Source organism: Myodes glareolus, chromosome 5 (assembly GCF_982192425.1).
Source record: "Myodes glareolus chromosome 5, mMyoGla1.1, whole genome shotgun sequence".
NCBI classification, from domain to species: domain Eukaryota; kingdom Metazoa; phylum Chordata; class Mammalia; order Rodentia; family Cricetidae; genus Myodes; species Myodes glareolus.
The window spans coordinates 19,985,891-20,007,918 of NC_142030.1; the positions used below are offsets into that span (position 1 = coordinate 19,985,891).

The following is a 22,028-nucleotide window of genomic DNA, read 5'->3' on the forward strand; positions in this document are numbered from 1 at the left end:
CATAAGAATATTACAAAAATATATAAATGTATTATCTATAGACCTTGTATAATTCCAAATCCAGTACATAAATAGTTATCCAAATGGGAAGTGAAATATTCTTAAGTGTGATATCAATAAAATACATATTTGAATCCCATTAGTGTTTGGAGTGTGCCCCCAGTTCACAATCTAATATCTAGAGTTGTGTTCAATTATATTGAAAATTGTTCCACAAATTTCTTGAGTCACCATCTTGAGAACATCTATTTGTTTCTTTATTTAAGAAATCAGCCCACTGACTTGGGCATGATAACACCCAGTGATCTGTCTTATTGGACTCCTTTTTTACTTTTTTGATGAGTGCATCTTTTTAGTTCAAATTCTCTGTAAAATTATAAAAAGGGAAAGGAATGCATTTTTTATTTTATAGTAACATGCATTAAGTTCTTAAATGTCTAATTGCTATCAATATTACTTTTGTCTTACAACATTGCTTATTTATATATTAAGTAAGAAATAGTATTCTATCATCAAGGTCATAAATATACATATGCAAATATAATGTGCATATGTTTAGGGATTGATTGTTCTCTGAGTGTGACTTTGACTTACCCACATCAATAGGAGTGATTTTAAATATAAATTCTTGGTGCTTTTCCCAACCAGTTGAGCTTGGGTCTCTAATTTAAGCTACTAGTAAACATAAATAAAGTCTTCAAGGTGTGCATTATAGATTGAAGGTCAATGATTATTTGGATTTAAGAGGACAAATTAGCTTGATTTTCCTATTTCTGATGGTTTTCTGTTTTGACTGATTTTGAATGGTTATTTCTGATTATCTAACTACATTTTAACTGATGGTATAGCAGGAGCTTGAATATTCCCTATCAACTGTCTTCTGAAATTTACAAACATTATCTAATTTTATCCCTCACAGAAAATCTTTAAAATGTTACTAGCCATACTCTATAGATGAAAAAGAGCTAAAAAATCGGATGTGCAGAGGATCTACTTCCCTGATAGTAATCACAGGACAGGGCCATGATCCACTGGGCCAGATTGTTTCTCAGCTGGATTGCACACCCATGTAGAGTGGATGAGAAATTTAGGGAGACAGAATTTTGGAGGAGTTGTGAAAAAAAAAAATAAGCAGCAATAAGCTTGAACTAGCTTTCCAATATTTGTTAATAAGTGAAAAAACATAAAATAAGGAAGAAGGAAAAAAGAATGAATAAGTGAACAATGGGGGCAGATTATTTCCTAAAAGATGGCCTTGAGTTCCGTATGGAAGAAAACTGAACAGTCATTGAACAAACTTCACTGAAGGTCGAGACCTGCAGAGAGAGCAAGATAACACATACACTAGGCACACTCGTTCAGCTTCTTGCCCAGGCAGAAAGGTTCAAACAAGCAGTCTGTTCAGACGATGTTTTTCTATCAATATTTTAGTTTAGAACTGAATTTCAAACTCTTCAGAACATGATGTGTTGTGTCAATCAAAACTCTCTAGTTCCACAGTGCTACTATTGAGGTTTAGATAGAGAAGAAAGTAATGATAGCAGCACCGTGGCAGTGTGCAGAAGCATACACCAGGAGAAGGGGAGAAGTTCCACAGTGAGGAGCGTGCGAACTCACATTTGAATTACAACATGACCTGTTCATTTGTGAACTTACTAGAAGTTTCCAGCCCAGCAATGCAACTTATACCAACATGGCTCATTATATTCTGTGGGATTAATCAATTAAATTATAGCAAACTTAATTGACATAAAATGAACATTGCTTTTCAATTTAAAGCCATAAACATTATCCTCTGAAATTCATGAGCAAGGCCAATTGACACTTCCGTGCAGGCATAAAATACCCTCTGGGAAGATTAGTGCAACTGCATGGTCTTGCGAAGTGTTATGATGTAGAGGCCTCAGTAAGTAAATCACATAATTTTTTATTAATTATTGAACCAAAAGACCAAGGGACCCTTTCCAACCATTAGTACAATGGGCATCATTCAGGTTAATTCATGTTGAGTGTTCTAGACTGGATGCAGATATTTTGATTTTGGTTGAGCTTTTATCTATCAAAGACAGGATGGAAAGGACACGGGAAACTTAGAAAATATCACTGTACAAGCAAAATTCTCCACTGTAATACTAGAGGCCCTTTAATATTGGCAAGAATCAGAGTTAGTCTGTACCTTGCTTGCTTTCGCAAGCCACTAACTACAAGGAGCATTCTGCTCTCCACTAAAACTATACTAAAGGGGAATTGTTACTTATGGTGGCCACGCTATAAACAATGACAGTTTTGATTTATTAGTGAGGCTTTGGAATACCACATTTAAGATCAAATGATTTGCCTGGATAGCTAGTCTTTCACTAAAAGGACCACTTACAAGTCCAAGTTCAATTTCTGCTTAAGCACACTGGGGTGGAGAAAAGGTAGTATTTTGTTTTTATGATGCTGTTTTGAGTGAAAGGAAATCTTTTGCTTTTACACTAAAGAAGGAGAAACAATGTGAGTGAGGGCCCTGGGAAGGTTTTGAATAGGAACACTCCCAATCCCCCAAGGGATTGTATATTTTAATGCTTGATTCCCAGTTGGCGGAACGGTTTGGGTAGGATCCAGAGGTGTGGTCTTCTGGGAGGTGGTGTGTCACTGGGGTGTGCTTGGAAATTTCAGAAGTTGAGGTCATCCCTCTGTCTCTTTCTCTCTCTGCATTTGCTTGTGGATCAGACATAAGCTCTCAGCTTCTGCTCCAGCACCATCCTGCCTATCTGCTATCATGCTCCCAATGTCTGTGTCAGTGAGAAAACCTGGCTTCCTCCGTCCTTAAGAGAGGGAGCTGCAGAACACCTGAGAAATCATCCCATCTGGCCTTCTCACTGAGGCAGCTGGTATTTGGGGAGCTGTAGAGAAGGCCACCAGGCCAAAGCCACACTTCTCTCTGGACATATTAAGACATTGAAAAATGAGACAATTAGAAAGACACCTGGATCTGTTCTTTGCAGGACACGCAATAAAGATCATCTAAAGCTTACTAAATAATTGCAAATGTTCGAAGGACAGTCAGTGTACCATGAGCGCCATCCCACTGTACCTGTAGTGTTCATTGTTGGGGAATGCACTCTTAAGAGGCTGGTTAGGCAGCGTTCAGGCAGCTTTCTTGTTAACTTTTTAGTGTCAGATTCTTTTCAAAGGGCTTTATCTTTGTGCTGAGAAATATTTTTCTGAGGCATCCCAGTGTCCTGCCGCTGCTTGCTGCTTTCTCGCTTTCTCTGTGAAGCTTTGGGCTGCTCAGAGCTGTTATAATACAAAAACGAATTGTACGTTCATGGTGTTGTTCTCCAAGTTATAGCACTGTATCTCTGGCTGGATTCCCTGGAGGGTGAAGAAAGGGTAAGGCTGACAAAGGCTTCCAAGGCATGACTCTGATTTAGGTATATTTTTCAGCTGAAAAAGAACAGTGTCTGTGCTTAGGTTACAAAGAAGACCTGGGGCTCCTTACCAGATGTCACTTCCAGTTCAGTTCAGACCTTAAATGAAATATGTGCACTTTCTAAAATGTAGACTACTATTATTTAATTCCTCTGGGTAATTCAGAAGAAAAAAAGAGAGAATAGGTGTCGTTTTGTTAAGAATAGAGATGATAATATCTATTTCAACAAAACTTTGACTGCATATAGGTTGACTCCAAAATTATACAGAAAATTAAATTGCTCTTTTACTTTACCTTTACTCGTGTGTGTGTGTGAGTGTGTGTGTGAGTGAGTGTGTGTGTGTGTGTGCGTGTGTGTGTGCATGCGCACACGTGTGTGTTAGTCACAGAGGTGCTATACACTTAGGACAAACAGAAAAAGTAGCAGCAAAGCATGCTTGAAGACATATCAGGGTTGGGGTTCAAGCAGCAGCTTCATTGAAAAGGTGAAGGCTGGGGGATTAGAAATTCAAGATTATCTTTGAGCATTTGCAGAGTTCAAGACCATCCTTGGGATATAAAAGACCGTATTATTTTTAAAAAAGCCTTTCCTATTGCGTATGACAAGAAATATAATAATGCAATATAATACAATAATATAATAATGCAATATAATATAATAATATAATACAATAAAGGAAAATGAGAGATAAAAATAGTAGCCAGTCAGAATATATCTTTTGTAGTTTAAGTTAAGATTTTATTTGAAAATTTATCAAACATCAGAATAAAATTGATTTCTTACAGTGAAGTGTCTGTAACAGGCATTCATACACCTTAACAGGATGGAATTGCCCATATTTGTAACTTTCAACAGTTTAAAGTAAATCATTTTTTCCCACCATCCATCAGCAATGCTAGACTTTACCTCTCTGGTTAAAACAACAAACCACTGTTTTAATAAAGTTTACATATGATTTTGTTGTTGTTGTTGGAGATCTGCTTCACAAGACAGGAGGCAGTGCTCTGAGAGAAATCTCTCTATTAATGAGTAAGAAAAGCTGTGCAAATTGTTCTGGTGGCGTTGCTGGTCCACGACGCATGAGTTTTCAGAGCTGAAATAAATGGTGTCTTTCTTCAGACGAAAAGAAGTGGGGGATGAAGTACACCAAAAACACACAGCTTAGAGAAAAGTAGTCACTCCGTATCAGAAACAATGAACCACGATGAAAGCACTAAATCTGGAAGCCCGCAGAGGTCTGGAGTAAACCGGACTGAATGTTGGGAGACTAGAGTGATGGGGTCGGCGCCCTGAGAGTTACAGGAAACATAACGTTAACGCTGGACCACAGCTGACAAAGAGCTTCACTGAGACTTGAGACGGCACAAGGCTTCAATGTGAATACAAAGCTGCCCAAGAAAGCGTTAAGGAAACTAAGAGAAAAACAAAATGGTATTTCAGAGATCTAGCCACAAGCATGTGAGAAGCCTAAGAAAGAAGCCATTAGTCACCAAACCACTAAAGCAATAGAAAGACTGGGTTCTGACCGATAGCCCTTTGAGGATACCAAGAAAAGGAAAACCGGAAGTTGTCACAAAGCATTGTTTGATAGTCAGTTGCATAGAACACTGAGAAGAGCCTGATATACTAAATAGATAAGCTCAAGGTGAAAAATGAGACACCCCCCCCCAAATGGGAAGCCATCAGGAAAATAAACAGGTCACCAAGAGGTATAGGTTAGCATGATCTAAGTAACATATTAGATGATCACAAAGAGAACCGGAAATGTCAGAAAATAGAATAAAACCCTGGAATGTTTCCAGAAGGATCTGAGAAGCAATCTTCTGGATCTTGCATTAATACAAAATGAAGATGTTGCAATTAAAGCCTCAGTAAGCAAGTTGGAATAAATTGGAGGTGGTGACTTGAAAAATGGAAAGTCTGATTCTGAATGTTAACAAATTGATATGGAAGAGGAAAAATCTGGAAAGCAGGTTCAGAGATAGAAAACACATACTAGGGTGTTTGGGAGAGCTTGGGAAACCAGCACTGGTCACCGACGGAAGAGCTGACGTCATGTCCTTATTAAGGTTTCCATTGCTGTGAAGACACACCATGACCATTGTAACTCTTAATAAGGAAAACATTTAATTGGGGCTGGCTTACAGTTTCGATCCATTATCATCAGAGTGGGAAGCACAATAGCATGCAGGCGGACAGGACACTGGAGAAAGAGCTGAGCATTCTATAGCTGGATCCTCAGGCAGCAGGAAGAGAGAGTGTCACTGCGCCTGGCTTAGACTTCTAAAACCTCTAACCCACCCCCATTGACACACTTCCTTCAATAAGGCCACATCTCCCAATGGTGTCACCCCCTATGAGTCTATGGAGTCATTTCATTCATAAAACAAGTCATTTTAAGATTTGAGAAAGAAGAAAAGGTGTTGTCCATTACATTTAAAGTACTAAGAATGCCAGTTAAAGTTCATGGAATTTTAATTTTTTTCTTTATAATTTACATGGGGAAGGGATACAATTCCATGTGTGGAGGTCAGAGGACAGCTTGCAAAAACTGGTTGTGTCCTTCCATGTTGATCCCAGGGACCTATCTCAGATTGTCAGTGTTGCCAGCCACCCACTAAGCCATTCCACAGCCCAAAGATTTTTGAAAAGTTTAAATGTATCATTAATAAATACATCACACAACGAAAAAAGAGAGAGGAGAAGGAGACAAATGACAATGAAGGAAAAATAGTTTACTGTCCTTTCGTTAGCTTTGCTGTCTTAACAATGTGTCTGAACTGGCTCTTAGCTTCACAGGGGTGCAGAATTGAGTTTGGTGAATAAGACTTTATGCGTGTTATATGTTCAGAGTGTATATATTAATGTGATGGGGTGTGCCTTGGGTGCACATGCGGGGGCCAGAGCAGTGTGATGGGTGTTTCCCTCTAATCAGTAAGCCTTAATGAGACAGAGTTTCACACTGAACTAGAAATTTGCAGTTTGGTATAAGCTGGCTGGCCAGTTAGCTCTTGGGATCCTATCTCCACCCACAGTGCAGATATATATACACATGCCTGGCTTTTTGTGAGGTACCGGGAGTCAGATCTACATGGTTGAGCAAGTACTTTTACCTACTGAACCATCTCTATGACTCCAGGGATATTCTATTTTTGAAAAAATGGAGCTATGTCATACTTTAGAATTCAATTAATAATAATTTCAGTATGTAATTTTTAATACTCCCTAATTATTGAGCTTTCACCTATATGTCCATTAAATATAGACTGTATTTGAGTCTCAAAGTAGATCTAAGAAGCAGCAACAGATTGACATACCATACTTTCCAGAAGTTTTTCAAAATCACTTCTTTCTTTCCCTGCATAGACCCAAATGAGTAAAGACAAAGCTGGCAGTGAGGAGACAGAAAGACAGAAAGAGTAGGAACAGCAGACAGTGATTATATCCACGCATTTGAATGGAATCATTGGGACTTAGCGCTAGGAAAATGCCCTATGGATATAGCTGAAGTTTATTTTCTTAAAAATTTTGTCAGCTTTAGAACACTGGAGCCAGTCCAAGTATATTATAGGTTCCCTGTTCATACACAAGGGCTAGAAATACAAGCGAGCTCAGAGAAAGCCTGCTTATCTTTCAAGGATTCTTTGACTTCAGTGTGGCACTGTAGCAGAAGGCCTCATCCCGGACCTGATTTCAATTCTTAGCTCTCTGGACCCCAGATATTTGGCAGCAAGTTTGAACAGAAGGAATAAAAGGAAGCTATGGTGTGTGTACTTCAGGGAGCACCTGACAGAAAGCATGGGGTTCAGCATGTTGCTCTCCAGTTCCCTGACACCAGCATGGTCACCTCATCCAGACAAGTGGGCGAACATTTGGGGAAACATGGGAATTTCAAATAGTAAAAGATGTGAATTCTGAGAGAATCTAGGCTCAGATATATTGGTTCAAATAAATTTACACTGTGAAAGATAGTTTTCTGTTTAATTTCCCAAGACAGCCACTTTCTCGGCCTTCCCTCTAGGATCCAAAATAACTGGATTGAAACGGTTTTCAAATGAAACATGAATACTTCAATTTATTTTAAAATGATAATTAGCAGTACAAAATAAATAGTATTCATTAATATATTAGAAGTCTGTAAAGAGTGAGGATAGACTTGTTTTTCAGCATGGATGGTGGATTGTATTAGTTACCATGTAACTTCTGAGGTTGTAGTTTTGGAGGTAAATATTTGAGACTTTATTTGTGCAGGTAAGGTTGAATGATAACCTTATTAATAAGGTTAGCCTTATTAATAATAAGTTTTATTACTTATCAAATACTAATGTGGGAGTTAAAGAAAAGTCACTCATTAAACAAATAAAGAAAATAAAGAGGAGGAAGAAAATGGAGAAAGAGAGACTGAGGAAATGAATACCAAATGTAACGGAAAGAATGAAAAGGGGCTGGAGAGATGGCTCAGTGGCTAAGAACACTTGCTGCTCTTCCAGAGGACCCAGGTTGGATTCTCAGCACACATAGGAAGGTTCACAACCATCTATAAATCCAGCTCCAAGGAACTTTATGCTCTCCTCTGACACCTGGAATGCATGAGGTATACTGACATATCCATCCAAGCAAAATTTCCATTCACATAAAACAAAATTAAGAATTAAAATATTTAAATTTGTCTACCACAAGAATAAGCACTATAGTTGGATTTTAAGTAAAATAAAATAACTCAGTTTAAACAAACGGTGGCAAGCTAGGTACGGTGATACACACCCTTAATCCCAGGTTTCTAGAGGCAGAGGCAGACTGTGAGGCCAGTCTGGTATTCATAAAAAGTTTTAAGCCAGCTTGGGTTACACAGTTAAAACCTTGTTCCAAAAACTAACTAAATAAGAAAGTAAATCAAATCGTAGACAAATCTATTACAGCATGAAGACAAAATTAACAATAGTAATAGTAACTAAATTAAAAATATTAAAGAGGAAAATAAAATTAAAAATATTAAATTGGTAAAAGCACCATTCCAAAGAAATATAGTAAAATCTGTAATATGAAAAATGTTGAGAATTTAATAAAATATACAAAAACTAATGAAATCACAAGACTTTAATACTTTTCTCTCACGTCAGACTAGCAAAAGCCCAAAGGAAGAAAAATGTTCATCATTCTTTGAGAGAAAAGCATTATGCACAAAAATGTGGCAATGTTTTAAAATTCAAACTCTGTCATTTGCTACAGACTTCAAATATATGTAAAGAAAAACCTTTATTAGATCATTACGCATACAGTCAAAAATTATTTATTTAATGATATAAATATGGTTCAAAAAAATCACACAACACACACACTTCATTCACAGTACAGGCTATGGTGGCTAGAGAAAACAAACTGTATCTATATGAAACAATAGAAAACTTCAATCATATTATGCTTAATATAGAAAAGCAAATTTCAATACATGTACCACAGATGCACGTATATGTATATGTTCATGCACACAATCCACACTTAATACTCTGGATATCATCTTTACTGTTAAATAATCTTTTCTCAAGAGGCCTAGGGGAAAATGGACTTCTTGCATATATAGAGAGCTTTCGTTTTTTTATCTCTAGCATACAAACTAGTTTTAACTTAACTGGAAAAAGTCAGACCCTCCAATATAAAATATCACTTGGCTGAATCAACAAATAGGACAGGCAAGCAAATAAACAAACCCTCGAAAGGTCAATAAATCGTGATGTTTCCTTCCCCTTGGCAGATAGATAGTGAACATTTCCTCTGGGGCAAATTTTTCTCAGCATGAGGACCCATCAGTATCAGTGACAGTGACGGGATGGAGGGGGTCATTTTCCAAAATCCACAGAAGCAACATGAAGAAAATATTTGCTTCAAATCTCTGTCACGTCTAGAGAGTAGCTAGATCAACACGATGTGTCAGTTAAGCAAGAAAGCATACAATTCAGATAAATAATGAGCAAGTAACTGAATAAATATTTCTAAGGAAAGACAAAGAAATGATCAACTGGCCTATGGAAAGGCGTTTGGCATTAATAACCACTGGCAAATTCAGGTTTTCAGTTAGAAGGACTGAGATCAGGAACTCTATGACATAAAATGCAACAATAGTTTGTGTGTATGTTTGAAGGTCACTACGAGAATGGATTTTAAATATTCTAGTCTGGCAGGATGTGCGAGGGAGGGATGGTGAGGATGGAGACGGTGAGATGATGGTGGTGAGAAGTGTGTGTGACACTGTCCTTCCATGCTGTAAGTGTGTAGCAAAGCATCAAGCTGTACAACACAGACACACAGGCTTATATTAAAACGAACGTGAATGTGGCAGGCTGGACGGTGACTCAGCAGATACAAGGTGCGGCTGCCAAGCCAGACAACATGAATTTATTCTCTAGGATCCACACGGTAGATGGAGAGAACTGACTGCCACATGTTGTGCCCTGACTATCACACAGGAATGTATGCACATGTGCGTGTTTGTGCACACGTGCGTGTTTGTCCACACACACACACACACACACACACACATACACACACATACACCATGGTACATATGTACCTATATGCACCTACACACTCGTATAATAAATGTAGTAAAAATTATTGTAAAATTTGCTGAAATATATATCTGTTTAGACTTGTCTACAACTTTTTGCCTTTTCTCTTGAAAATAAAAGTAAAATTATGCACAGGATAAAATAAAAATGTGTAACCTTGGAAAATTGGTTCTGCCATTTCTTCATTCTCTTTCTTTCTTGTTCTGCATCCTCAGAAGGACTACAGCAGTCGTTTCTAACCTTCCTAACACTGTGACCCTTTAATACAGTTCCTCGTGTTGTGGTGACTCCTGAACAGAAAATCATTTTGTTGCTACCTCATAACTGTAATTTTGCTACTGTTATGAATCATAATGCGAATATCTGATACGCAAGCTATCTGATAAGTGATCTCCAAAGGAGTCATGACCCAAATATCAAGAATCATTGGATTAGAGGCTCTGTTAGTGGGTCTTGATGGCCAAATGCAGGGGCAATAGAAAAAGTCCCATATATTTCTTTTATGCACAAACTGGAGTCATGAAGATGACTTCAACTTTAAACCTTGGAAATGCACTTGGAGTTTGTTAATTGGCAACAGAAATTGTCAATAACTTGATGCTCCCTGACCTACACAAGCTTGAAAAGCAAGATTTTGGGAACTGCCTGATTTTTTTAAATTCAAGAATAGGAGGGAAGTTAGTCTACAAAATAAACATTCAATGATTATTTCCAAAGAAACAGAGCAGCCTCCTGACCATATAACTCACTTCTATTGTTTGGACTACATGTTATATGCTTTCCAAGTGCACATTTGGGCTTTGTATTTCTAGTCCTTAGGAAGTAAATGTTCTTGTCTTCACCTTAGCTAGAGGTGTCAGAGTGTCACAGTGATCAATGTCCCTGCCACCTGTGGGGCATGACTCTGAATATTTCTGCCACAGACGTCAATGTTTATGCAAGAGATTACTCCACATTGTAGAGAATTCCAGAGTCAAGAGAAAGACTCTCCTGTTGACATTCCCTTTCTAACCAGTCCTCACTCAGAGACTTGATTCAGAAACCTGGGCTGCTCAACCAAATTGTCAAGATGTGTTTGAACCAAATCCTGTTCCTTTATTATCAAACCAAGGCTCTGGGTGGGCTCAAACCCCAGTAAGACACACACACACACACACACACACACACACACACACACACACACACACACACTTGGGTTATATTTTTTCAAAGTACAAATTTAGCCTTTGCGTTTCTAGCACCCATGAACTACACATTTATCTTCTCTGTCCTTCACTAGAGAGGACATAGTGTTTGGTAGCAGGTCTATTTCCTTATCTCAAACCAAGGCAAATATTGTTGAGTGCAAAGGTCATATGTATAAGACATTTCCATAGGAATAGCCTTACAAAAAGAAGTAGCTAATGAGCCTCAGCCAGTGGTTTCATTCAGCATGTAGACTGTTACAATTAATTAGAATTGGTCTTTATGAGATCCAATCTTCACCACTAATGAAAAACAAAGACAGAAGATATTCCGCGAATTGGGACTCTGCCTGCAGACCTGGTTGTCTTGAAATGTTCCTTAAAGTCTTCAGGGTAATTTTAAACATCTGAAGATTTGTACTGGGACCATGCTACCACCCCTGTTCTCTTCTACCCCTCACAGTTCAATAAACCTGGTGCCATAACCAGCCTGCATGGTGGCCAAACAGACTGAGGAAAATACTATAGAAGGGAAACACTTTTTGTCTTAGACTCTGCTCTTCTAGCACAAAGCAACTGACCAATGTGCAACTCTTGCAAAGTAAAGAGAGGAAGAAGCCAAGAACCCTTAAACTTACATAAGACATCCTGGTAGTTGACAGTACAATCTAGAAATAATTCAAAATGCCTGTCAGACACCTCGTCTTGCAATTACATTTCACAAAATGATTTTTAACTATCTAGATTTTAATCTCATTTAACCTCTGAAAATATTTTACTTCTCCTTACTATTTGTTGATGATAAAATTATGCCTACCATTTAATACTAATAAATGATTACCCTCGCTTAATATTCTACTTATTTGTGACTTTTTAAATACCAGTATTTGAATTGGACACATCTGCATTTATCATTATTTATTTTGGTCTAAAAAAGATAACAATAGTAAATTGAACTTGAGAGAAAGTGACAAATATCTTGACACATAGTGCAATTTTTCTACATTTAGTGTTTCAGTGTTAACGAGCAGCCAAGAAATGATACTATTTTTCCTTTCAGCTGTTTACCTCTGCAAGAGAACAATGCAAAACAAGGCAAGGCTAGAACTAGCCGATTATGAAGCCGTAAGTACCAAGGATGCTCCTACAGTGGTATAAAACCATCACAAATCAAGCCTTTGGTCATATCTGGGTTCTCTGTGCCTTTTTACATGGATGAATCCTAAGGACCAGGCTTCACAGCCCAGTGATTTTATGACCTCTCTCTGTCTGCTTCCTCTTTCCCCTCACATTAAGGACAGCAGAATTCTAGCATATGAATTCAACGTATAAAGAGAAGTACATCTTATTCTTTTATACTAACTTAATTGTAAAGATTTCAGATACATACTACATCGATAATGTCTGAACTGTGAGGATGGAAAACTGTTTATATTGGGGGCCGATTTAGCAGGACCATCCGATTGATTGCTCCCATCAGTCGAAGGCAGTCTAGTGTAATTTGTTCTAATGATTGCTGTGTTGTGATAACTAATTCAGAGTACTCTGCAAAAGTAGATCCTGGGCTGCCAAGATTGATAACTACTCTCAGGACCTGAACCAATCGATTGGATCAGTGGTGGGAAGGCATTGTTTTCCTGTCTCCGTAGGATGGGCACAGAAAGATCCAGTGAATTGGTCTTCAGTAGAAACAAAGGAATATTTGGTGCTTTGCATTGTGTTTCCTGCAAGATGATTGCTATTGATTGGTGCCTGGGACAGTAGCTTGGTTGGTAAAGTCCTTGCCTAGCACACAGAAAGCTTTGTTTTCTATCCTCAGCATGATACACACACACACACACACACACATACTTGTATGTATGTGTGTATTCCCCTTACTAGGGAGGAAGTTCAAAGTCATCTTCAGCTACATCATGAGTTAGAGGTTAGCTTGGGCCCATGAATCCCCTATTTTGAAAGTTCTGGAAGCACAGTTGATTCAGATTTCGAGCATATATAACACTTTAGAAATTCTGAAAGGAACACTAGAATATATTCAGCTGTCCTATGTTTTTTTTAGGAGAGCCTTGCCAGGCTGCAGAGAGCATTTGCCCGGAAGTGGGAGTTCATTTTCATGCAAGCAGAAGCACAAGCAAAGTGAGTCATTGTGAGTCTGTGGGGAGATTTGCTCAGGTGCGGCCTTCTGTGCAGAGGTGGTTCAATTAGTTCTGCTAACTCTTCATTGTTCTCACATTGACAGGGTGGATAAGAAGAGAGACAAAATCGAAAGGAAGATTCTCGACAGTCAAGAGAGAGCATTCTGGGATGTTCACAGGCCTGTGGTGAGTAAACTAGCATGTTTCCATGAACTCATGTCTTAGGTTTGGAAGAAAAGGGTGCCCTGGATCAGACCAGGTCCCCTCATAGTATATCCCAGTGTCTGGGTGAATTAGTTAAGGAAAGATTGCTGCCTCTGTATAAGATGAGGCTTCATGCAACACATATTTATAAAAGGATACATTTCCCCCTAATATGGCTAGACAGCTAACTCTGAACAGCCAAGCTTTGATGCTGTTGCCAACACTTGAAGGGGAAAAAAGCACACGGTTAACAGAGCAGTATTTTTTTATGCTTAATATTTACTTTTTTGGCTTTGTAGAGAAAGTTAGACTCAAAATGTAATTGCTTGCCTTGATTTTCTTCTTTATAACTTATTAATGCTTATTGTATCTCTTGAATTTAAATCATTAAATTTAACTCAGTTCACACTGCCTAAATTTTTCTTTTTGCATTTGTTTTTTATTTTGTGTATGAGGGTTGGAGCACATGTTATGGTAAGAGAATAGCTCATGGGAGTTCATCCTCTTCATCTGGACACCGGGGACTGAACCTGAATGTTAAGCTTTGTGGCAAAGGCCGTTATGCTCCGAGCTATCTCACCAATCCAGAAATTCATACTTTTAATGACTCAACTTTGAGTCTATATAAGAACCTAGCTCTTTTCTCTTTAATATTGTCAAACTAAGTGCCTCACTAGAACAAGTACTGAATGTCCTTAATACCAGAAAACTGGTGGAAGCTGTTTAAGTGTGGTTCAAGCCTCCTCAAGATAGCATATCTCCTGTGCATGGTACCACAAGTATGTAAGCCTAGCCCTCAGGAGGTTGAGGCAGGAGGATTGAGTTTAAAGTCATATTAGGATATATAGCAAGACCCTGCCTCTAGAGAACCATGCAAGAGGCTAGAGAAATGTTTCAGTGGTTATGAGCCTATTCTGCTCTCTTCCAGAGGGTCTGGGTTCAGTTACCCATAGTGGGAGACTCCCAACTTCCTACAACTCCAACCTTAGGGGTTTCATCGACCTCTTCTGGCCTCCATGGAAACTGGTTTTCAAATGTTCAAGCATGCATGTATATGTGTTAGTGCATATTTGCACACATGTGCACACATATACACACATACACAATTAAAATGATAAGTTAATAATGAGCCAAATAAAAAGATCACAGGTCTAGCCTCATTTTTGTTTTACAAAGATATCTTTCTCTTCTATGAATTTCGTTAACTACAGATAGATCACTAGAGAATATTTATATAGGCATTACCAGAATTAATAATAGGTTTGCGGCAGGAAAAAGAATTCACAACAGATGACTTAAAGATATCTTAAAATTTTTCTCTCAACTGCCTTCTGAGTCAGAACAAAATAGAAGGAATCCAGAGATGTGTTTGCAAATGTATGTATTTCTATTCAGACAGCAATGCAGTTGTTAAGTTTTATTTTGAATTTGTTGCCATTTGAATTCTCGAGAGAGAGGGATTGAACTACCTGGCTTTTCTATTCAAAGTACAAGTGGAGTTTTATTACTTTTGGTAAAGAAGGAATTATGAGATCATGCACACAAACATCATGAGGATATAAAACAGAATTTCTCCTTCTTTAAAGCAGCCTCCAGACTCTAGAGATACCTTGCTACATTCGTTGCTTTCCGACACTGTGTTGGAATTTCCATAGAGCAGCTCAGGAAGGAAGGATTCATGCTTTCAAAGGGTTCAGTCTACCGTGTTGAAGAAGACAGAGAAGAGGTCTATTCACTTCATGGTGGGCCAGAAAACACACACAGAAGGAAGTAGTCAGGGAAAATGTTCCTTTATGGACTTTCTCTTGATCAACGACTTCCTTCAGCTGAACTCCACCGCCTAGGGTTTCCACAACGTTCCAAAACAGCGCCACCTGCTGGAAACAGCGCGATGAAGTCATGAGCCTGCAGAGGGTGTTAATTCCAATATCCTCTGCATAATGCAGCATAGTCCCATGTTTAATTATGCTATCTTATTTATCCTTTTTATTCCTCCCTGAAGCCATAGGCTCTATACCCCCAACAGAGACAACAGGCAAATCTTTGTTATCTGTTTTCTAAAGAAAAGAACTTAGATTGTCATTGTGCTTTGGTGAGCGTTAGTCTCCTAAACCAGCCCTACCCTCAATTGTTTACTGTCTTCATGCTATAGCGCTATACATAACTTCAAGGCATGTCCAAACTTTAGACATGGCAAAGCATAATGTTGTCATCTACAGAGTTTGTGGTTGAGAACCATGCTATCAAGTTACAACTTGCATAATATTTCAAGTAAGTTTCTGATTTTGTTGTTGTTGTTGGGTATGATTTTGTTTCTCGCTAGACTCATAGCTATCCTTGACTGTGTATGGCTAAGGACTGTCCATGTCTGCATGAGAAGTAATATCTGTTAATATTTGAAGTTTTTAAACATTTTTGAATGGTTCCAAACTTACAAATGACAGTCCTTGTCTGGCAGCCATGCCTGCTACTGCGAAGGTACCTCATCTTTCATATTTCTGGGGAATTACTGAGGGATAACTCAGAAAGACAATGAAATCAGGGACTCTGGCCTCAAGGATGGCTTCAGAGAGTTTTGATTTTGTGACTTCTCACTCAGTACATAAACTGTATCTCTTCACTGACTGCAGCACTAACTAAAAAAAAAAAAAGAAGTTTCTTTTCCTTTCTTTTTTTTAAGATTTATTTTATTTTATGGGTATAATTATTTTGTCTGTGCACCATGTGTTTGACTGACACCCAGAGACAGCAGCAGAGGGTGTCAGATACCCTGAAACTGGTGTTTTAGATAGTTTAAGTCACCATGTGTGTCCTGGGAATCAAACCCAGGTCCTCAGGAAGAGATGCCAATGATCATAAATGCTGATCCATCTCTCCAGCCCCTGAAAAGGGCTTCCTAAGATAATCGTCCCTCAGAAATAAAATGGCGCAGGGAAGAGAAAGGAGACCTGGAATGAATCAAGGCTTGTGGGGAGGAAGAGGAAAAGAAAGGAAGACGTGGTCCTGGAAATTGTCCTGACAGGGATTTCTAAGGAAAACAGAAAAGCTGTGACCCTCAATGCTCATATGCTACCAGATGGCTAGACACTGATCAAACCACGGCTCTGTTGTCGCTATGCCTGCATAGGTGCTCTAGGATATTTGTGCTCTTTCACTGTCCATTCTTCGGTGCTGCTCTCTGAATTGCTTCGCAGTGAAAGCTTCACAGCTTTTGCTGTCCACAGGTCAAATGAAATGCAAGATGCCTCTACATGTCTAATCTCATTACTGTTCAGCCTACCGCGGCATTTTATAAATGAGGCACTTGCATCTCCAGGCAGATCTTCAGCCCAGGAATGTCTAGCAAATCTATTACTACCCATCTCCAAAGTATCCCATTTCTGCCACTTATGACAGGGCATGAAGAGGCAGCTTGCTTATCGGAATATGTATTTGTCATCAACCCTGAAATACAGGATTCTGTCTCTTCATACTGACTTGGGATTGATTGCAACAGATGTGACAGTCATTTCAGGGATAGGCAGAGAGGTGTAGCCCTTCTTGGAAATCATGGCACTTTACTTTTTTTTTTTTTTCTGCGTCATCTTATTAAGAGGGACGGCAGTGGGCTTTCATAATTACAAGAATGAAAACAGTGAAAAAATTACATAGAAAGACACTTTGAGACATCTATCATCTAGAATCTTGCTATCTATTCATCTTTCCTTTGGAAAGGATGGATACATGTAGCTAGGATGATAGCCTGGTGCTTTTTATAAAGAGCAGGTTGGCCTCAAGCTCACAGAGATCCATCCATTTGCCTCCGCCATCAGACTGCTGGAATTAAAAATGTGTGCCACCCTATCCAGCCTTATTATAACTTTTAGAAAACTAACTGAAAACCCATGACATGGGGTACAAATGTAGTTTTCTCTGGAGAGTGCTGGCCTAGAATTAAAGAAGCCCTGGGTTGAATCTCAGAACTGAAACACCATGCCTGACAGCGTCTCCCTATAATCCCAGGATTCAGGAGGTGGAACTAAAGGAAGAAAAACCTCAAAGTCATCTCCTACTACACAGTGAGCTCCAGAGGTCAGACTGGGCTAATGAGATTCTGTTTCAAAAGTAAAAATTTGAAAAAAGGAGGAGGAGGAAGGAAAAAGAAGCAAAGAAAAAGAAAATCTATGATTCTCAATCTTAAAAGCATAAAGATAATAGATATTTCTATTACACTAAAAGGCCCTAAACTCATCACTTTTTAGTAGTAAGACACAATCAAAATCAGTTGTTTAAGTAATATAATTAGATTTTCCTGGAATAATTTATATTTATAAAATATAAGAAATATCATTATTTTTAATAACTGGAAATTGAGTTACCTGAACAATGATGTTTGTTGATGTTTTAATAAAAATATACACCTAGCATCAGTCCTTAGAACGTTGCTGTTTCCAGCAGAGCGGATTTGCTGCTTCGGGTATGCCTGACTGGTCTTGTTTTGATCTGGTTCCATTTATTGAATCAGGAACAGAATGAGCAGACTGCAACTGCAGCTCAGCATCTCACAGGCTTAGAGCTGGCTTAATGAGATATTATGATACAGTGCATGAATTTAAACCTAGCAATGTAGGAAATACATCTAATGGGGTTTTAATATGATTTTTTTTAACCATGAGGTCATCCTTAAGTCAGATTAGAAAAAAGAATCTGTTTCTTACATTTAATACCTTCATGAAATAAAGTTAGCTTCTCTAAGTGTGTCACTGTTTACCCTGGAAAAACTAAATTGAGGTCTAATCAAGGAGGCAGACTCTTTACTTGCCAAGAATTCCCAGAAACATCTCAAGAACACAGTGGGAGAAACAGATAGATTTTTTTATATTGACAATAATGTGGGATTTGTTTTTCTTCTGTATAGTTAATGTTATAAAGAGCTTATTTTATTTTACTTCTGCAGTGCTGGGGCTTAAACCACTGAGCCACACTCCCAGCCCATCTGAGCCCTAATGTGTAAAACTTGCTTTTGTTAAGTTAGCAGCGAGTGAAGTCAAAGACTTAAAACACTGAAGTAAATCCACTTTGTAGTTTTCTGCAGTGTTCTGGACACCATGCTTGAAAAGAGTGTGAGTGAATTGGATTTAAGGTAAGTGGATGGATGAGGAGACAACAAAACAATTACATACCACACACACACACACGCGCGTGCACACACACACACACACACACACACACACACACACAGCACACACTCACGGGCACATATCCCCAAGTCAAGCCAGGATCTTGGTGTTGGGATTCAGGATTTGCTGTGGGAAAATGGTCTTGTACCCTGTAAAGATTTGTCACTTATATTGCTTTAATAAAACACTGATTGGCCAATAGCCAGGCAGGAGGTATAGGTGGGACAACCAGAACAGGAGAATTCTGGGAATAGGAAGGTCTCAGTCAGCAGTCATCACCCAGATGCAGAAGAAGCAAGATGAGAATGCCTCACGGGTGAAAGGTTCCAAGTCACATGGTGAACACAGACAAGAATGATGGGTAAATGTAAGAAGTAAGAATTAGTAAATACAAAAAGCCTGAGGTAATAGGGCAACCAGTTTATAATTAATGTAAGCCTCTGTGTGTTTCTTTGGGACTGAACAGCTGTAGGACCTCTGTCAACAAGGATTATTTGTTTTCTTCATGGTGGATTCCGGATGATCAATGTAGAAATTGCTGGAGAATAAAACTTACCCTGTACTCCAGACAATACAAAGTAGGAAGAATGCACAAGAAATGCTGGGCAGGGAATACAGTGAAAGAATGCACTCACTGGACAGAGAATGAGCTAGGAGTTTGGGAGTTTCTTCCAACCCTGAACTAGTAAGAATCAGTTGACCTTCTTTGTGTCTGTAGTTGTCATTTTGGAGTTGAATACATCCTAGACAGTCAATAAACACTCCAGGAGTAGACTACTAAGAATTTTAATATTTCAGTCAAATAATAAAAATAAAAGCATTGTACTTGAGTACATCCTGGATTCAAGTTAAGCAAATCCTAACTACAAAGCAGTGAAAATTGTTTATTGCCTAACACTTTCAATGTCTAATGTTTGCTCTGTCACACATGCCTTTGATAGTGGCTTCACTGACATCATACATTGCACTTATTTTAAAATTTGTCGGATTAAACCCACCATTTGTAGGGACAAGTTAGTAAAAGTTTTGAGTCTGTGGAATTAAAGAAAGTTATGAAACAATGTGGCGCTGGCAAAGGGCTTTGACAAGGGTTGGGAAGTGAATTCACTACGGATCTGACTGGGTGCGAGGCCACGGCACCCAGGTGTAAAGACTAGACAATGACCATGCTGATAGTAACAGCAGGACCAGAGTTTGAGGCCTGCTTGGGGTACAGAATTAATTTTGAAACTCATTACAATAGGAAATCTCTGAGGGTGAGTAGGAAAGCTTGAGGCTCAGAGAGAAACATTATCCATTTGGAACGTCATGGATCTTCTCCTTCCTGTCCTACACCCCCAGAACTCCAGAAGAAGATACTGAAGTTCCCTCTATATCTGATTCTCTTCATACTGATTTAGGGTTTAGATGTGCTTATTTGGAATTGAATTTGCTTTGTATTTGCATCAGTGCTGACATTAGTAACAGCAGATTTAATAAATTATGGCAGTACTGGTTTTTTGACTACCCCTGCATGATGTAGAAAAATTTTATGTAACTAGCCAGGTGTGGTGATACATGCCTGTGATCTCAGTACTTGGGGTGGGGGGGTGGCATGGGGCTGAGGCAAGAGAAAGTCTGTGCTATGTCATGAGGCCCTGTCTCAAACCTCTCTTCCAAAATGAAGGAGGATGGAGAAGGAGGAAGAAACAGAGTAGAAAGAGAAAAGGAGGGATTGAGAATGGGAATAAAGGAGGGAGGGGAAAGGAAAGCCCCAAACAGAATTGATTTTATTTCCCTATAATATAAAGATGTAAGATGAAAAGGGGAGGAAAGAGAGCAACATTTTCTCACAAGATAAATGCTTGAATCATGGATTGCATAAAAATTCTCACCGCTCTCACCCCACTCCCACCCTGTGCACGCGCGCACACACACACACACACACACACACACACACACACACACACACGCACACACAGTGCGATCGTTACATGTGGTAGCTCCTCTGCATTTCCCTTTGTACTCTCCCGGTCTCAGACACTAAGACTTGGAGAGAGCCAGTGTCACGGTGACTGTTTTACATAGGACACTGTTCAGTACATGCCACTGCCGCTAAGAAGAGTTGGCTCCATTACCAAATCCCTTCTTTGGTGAAATTTTACCAAATGCTTCCAAGTCTCAGACTCACACTTTGAAGTGTGGATAGTAACTGCCTCCCGGACCCTGAGAGCTGACAGCAGTGACTGCTTAGGACTTACCAGGCACACAGTCATTATACTGTGAGTAGTAGCTAACTATGTGATAATTCTATGCATTTAGTCACTCATTTATGAATCCATTCTCTCTCCCTCCCTCACTCTCCCTTTCCCCCACCTCTAAGTGTGCGTGTGTGGTGTATGTATGCATGCACACCTGAGGGTGCCACTATACTCTCCCATACATACCAGTGTGAAAGCCAGGGATCAACACTGGACACCTTTCTCTACTTCTCCCCCCACCTTATGTTTTTTGAGATCAAGTCTCTAAGGGAACCTGCAGCTTGCTCTTAGGGTGGATTGAACAGCCACCGAACCTCTAGGATCTGCCTGCCTTTCGTGCCTCCCACACTGGCTTAAAGAAAGATGTGTGCCACCACGCCCAGTTTGTGTGTGGGTGCTGGGGATCCGACCTCAGGTCCTCATGCCTGTGCTGTGAGCGCTTTCCCCACTGTGGTGATTAGTGTTGGTTTTCCACTGGACAGGATATGAAATCCGCTAGGAGACCAGCCTACAGGCACACCTGTGAGAGATTGTTCCCATGAGGTTAACTGCTGGGTGTGCTTTTGTGGGACTGATTTGATGAATTTAATTGCTATGGGAAGAGCTATGAAAATATAAGAGGACTCCACTTCACAGAGTGACATCACACATCACTGCCTTCTTCCTGAATGCCAAGGCAGTGTGAGCAGCAGCTTCACAGCCCTGCCACGTGGGCTTTCTCACCATGGAGGACTATACCCACTGACTGAGAGATAAATGCTTCCTTCTCTAAGCTGCCTTTATGGAGTCTTTTATCATGGCAACAGGGAAAGTCACTAAGATACACACGGAGACTTCTGCAATAATGCTTTTGAGAAGATAAGAAGATGGGTTATCAGGGAGTGTAGAAAAGTTCTCCGATGTTGATGACATGGTGCCTTTAGGGGAGATTTTTGGGAATCAGGAGAGCCGGAGTTAATATTTTATAATTGAGTAAGTATGTCATCTGTCGGCTGCTGCATAAAATAAAAATCATCCCCAAATGCAGCAGCATGAGACAGGGAACAAGGCTGGATGGCTACTTTATACAGACTGCGAAGCAGAAGGCCGGGAGTGGTTTCTTCGAACTTTGTGGTTCAAGA

General features: G+C 39.3%; 1 protein-coding gene across 4 annotated transcripts in view; it reads left to right on the forward strand.

Moving 5' to 3' along the window:
• Rgs7 (regulator of G protein signaling 7) overlaps positions 1-22,028 on the forward strand; it is a 389,011-nt gene that overhangs the window by 315,887 nt on the left and 51,096 nt on the right. For all 4 annotated transcript variants that reach the window (XM_085687669.2, XM_085687671.2, XM_085687672.2 and 1 more), the window contains exons 7-9: positions 12,230-12,294; positions 13,229-13,305; positions 13,409-13,490. In XM_085687669.2, the coding sequence (XP_085543795.1) occupies positions 12,230-12,294; positions 13,229-13,305; positions 13,409-13,490 (224 nt within the window). The remainder of the gene's footprint in view (positions 1-12,229; positions 12,295-13,228; positions 13,306-13,408; positions 13,491-22,028) is intronic.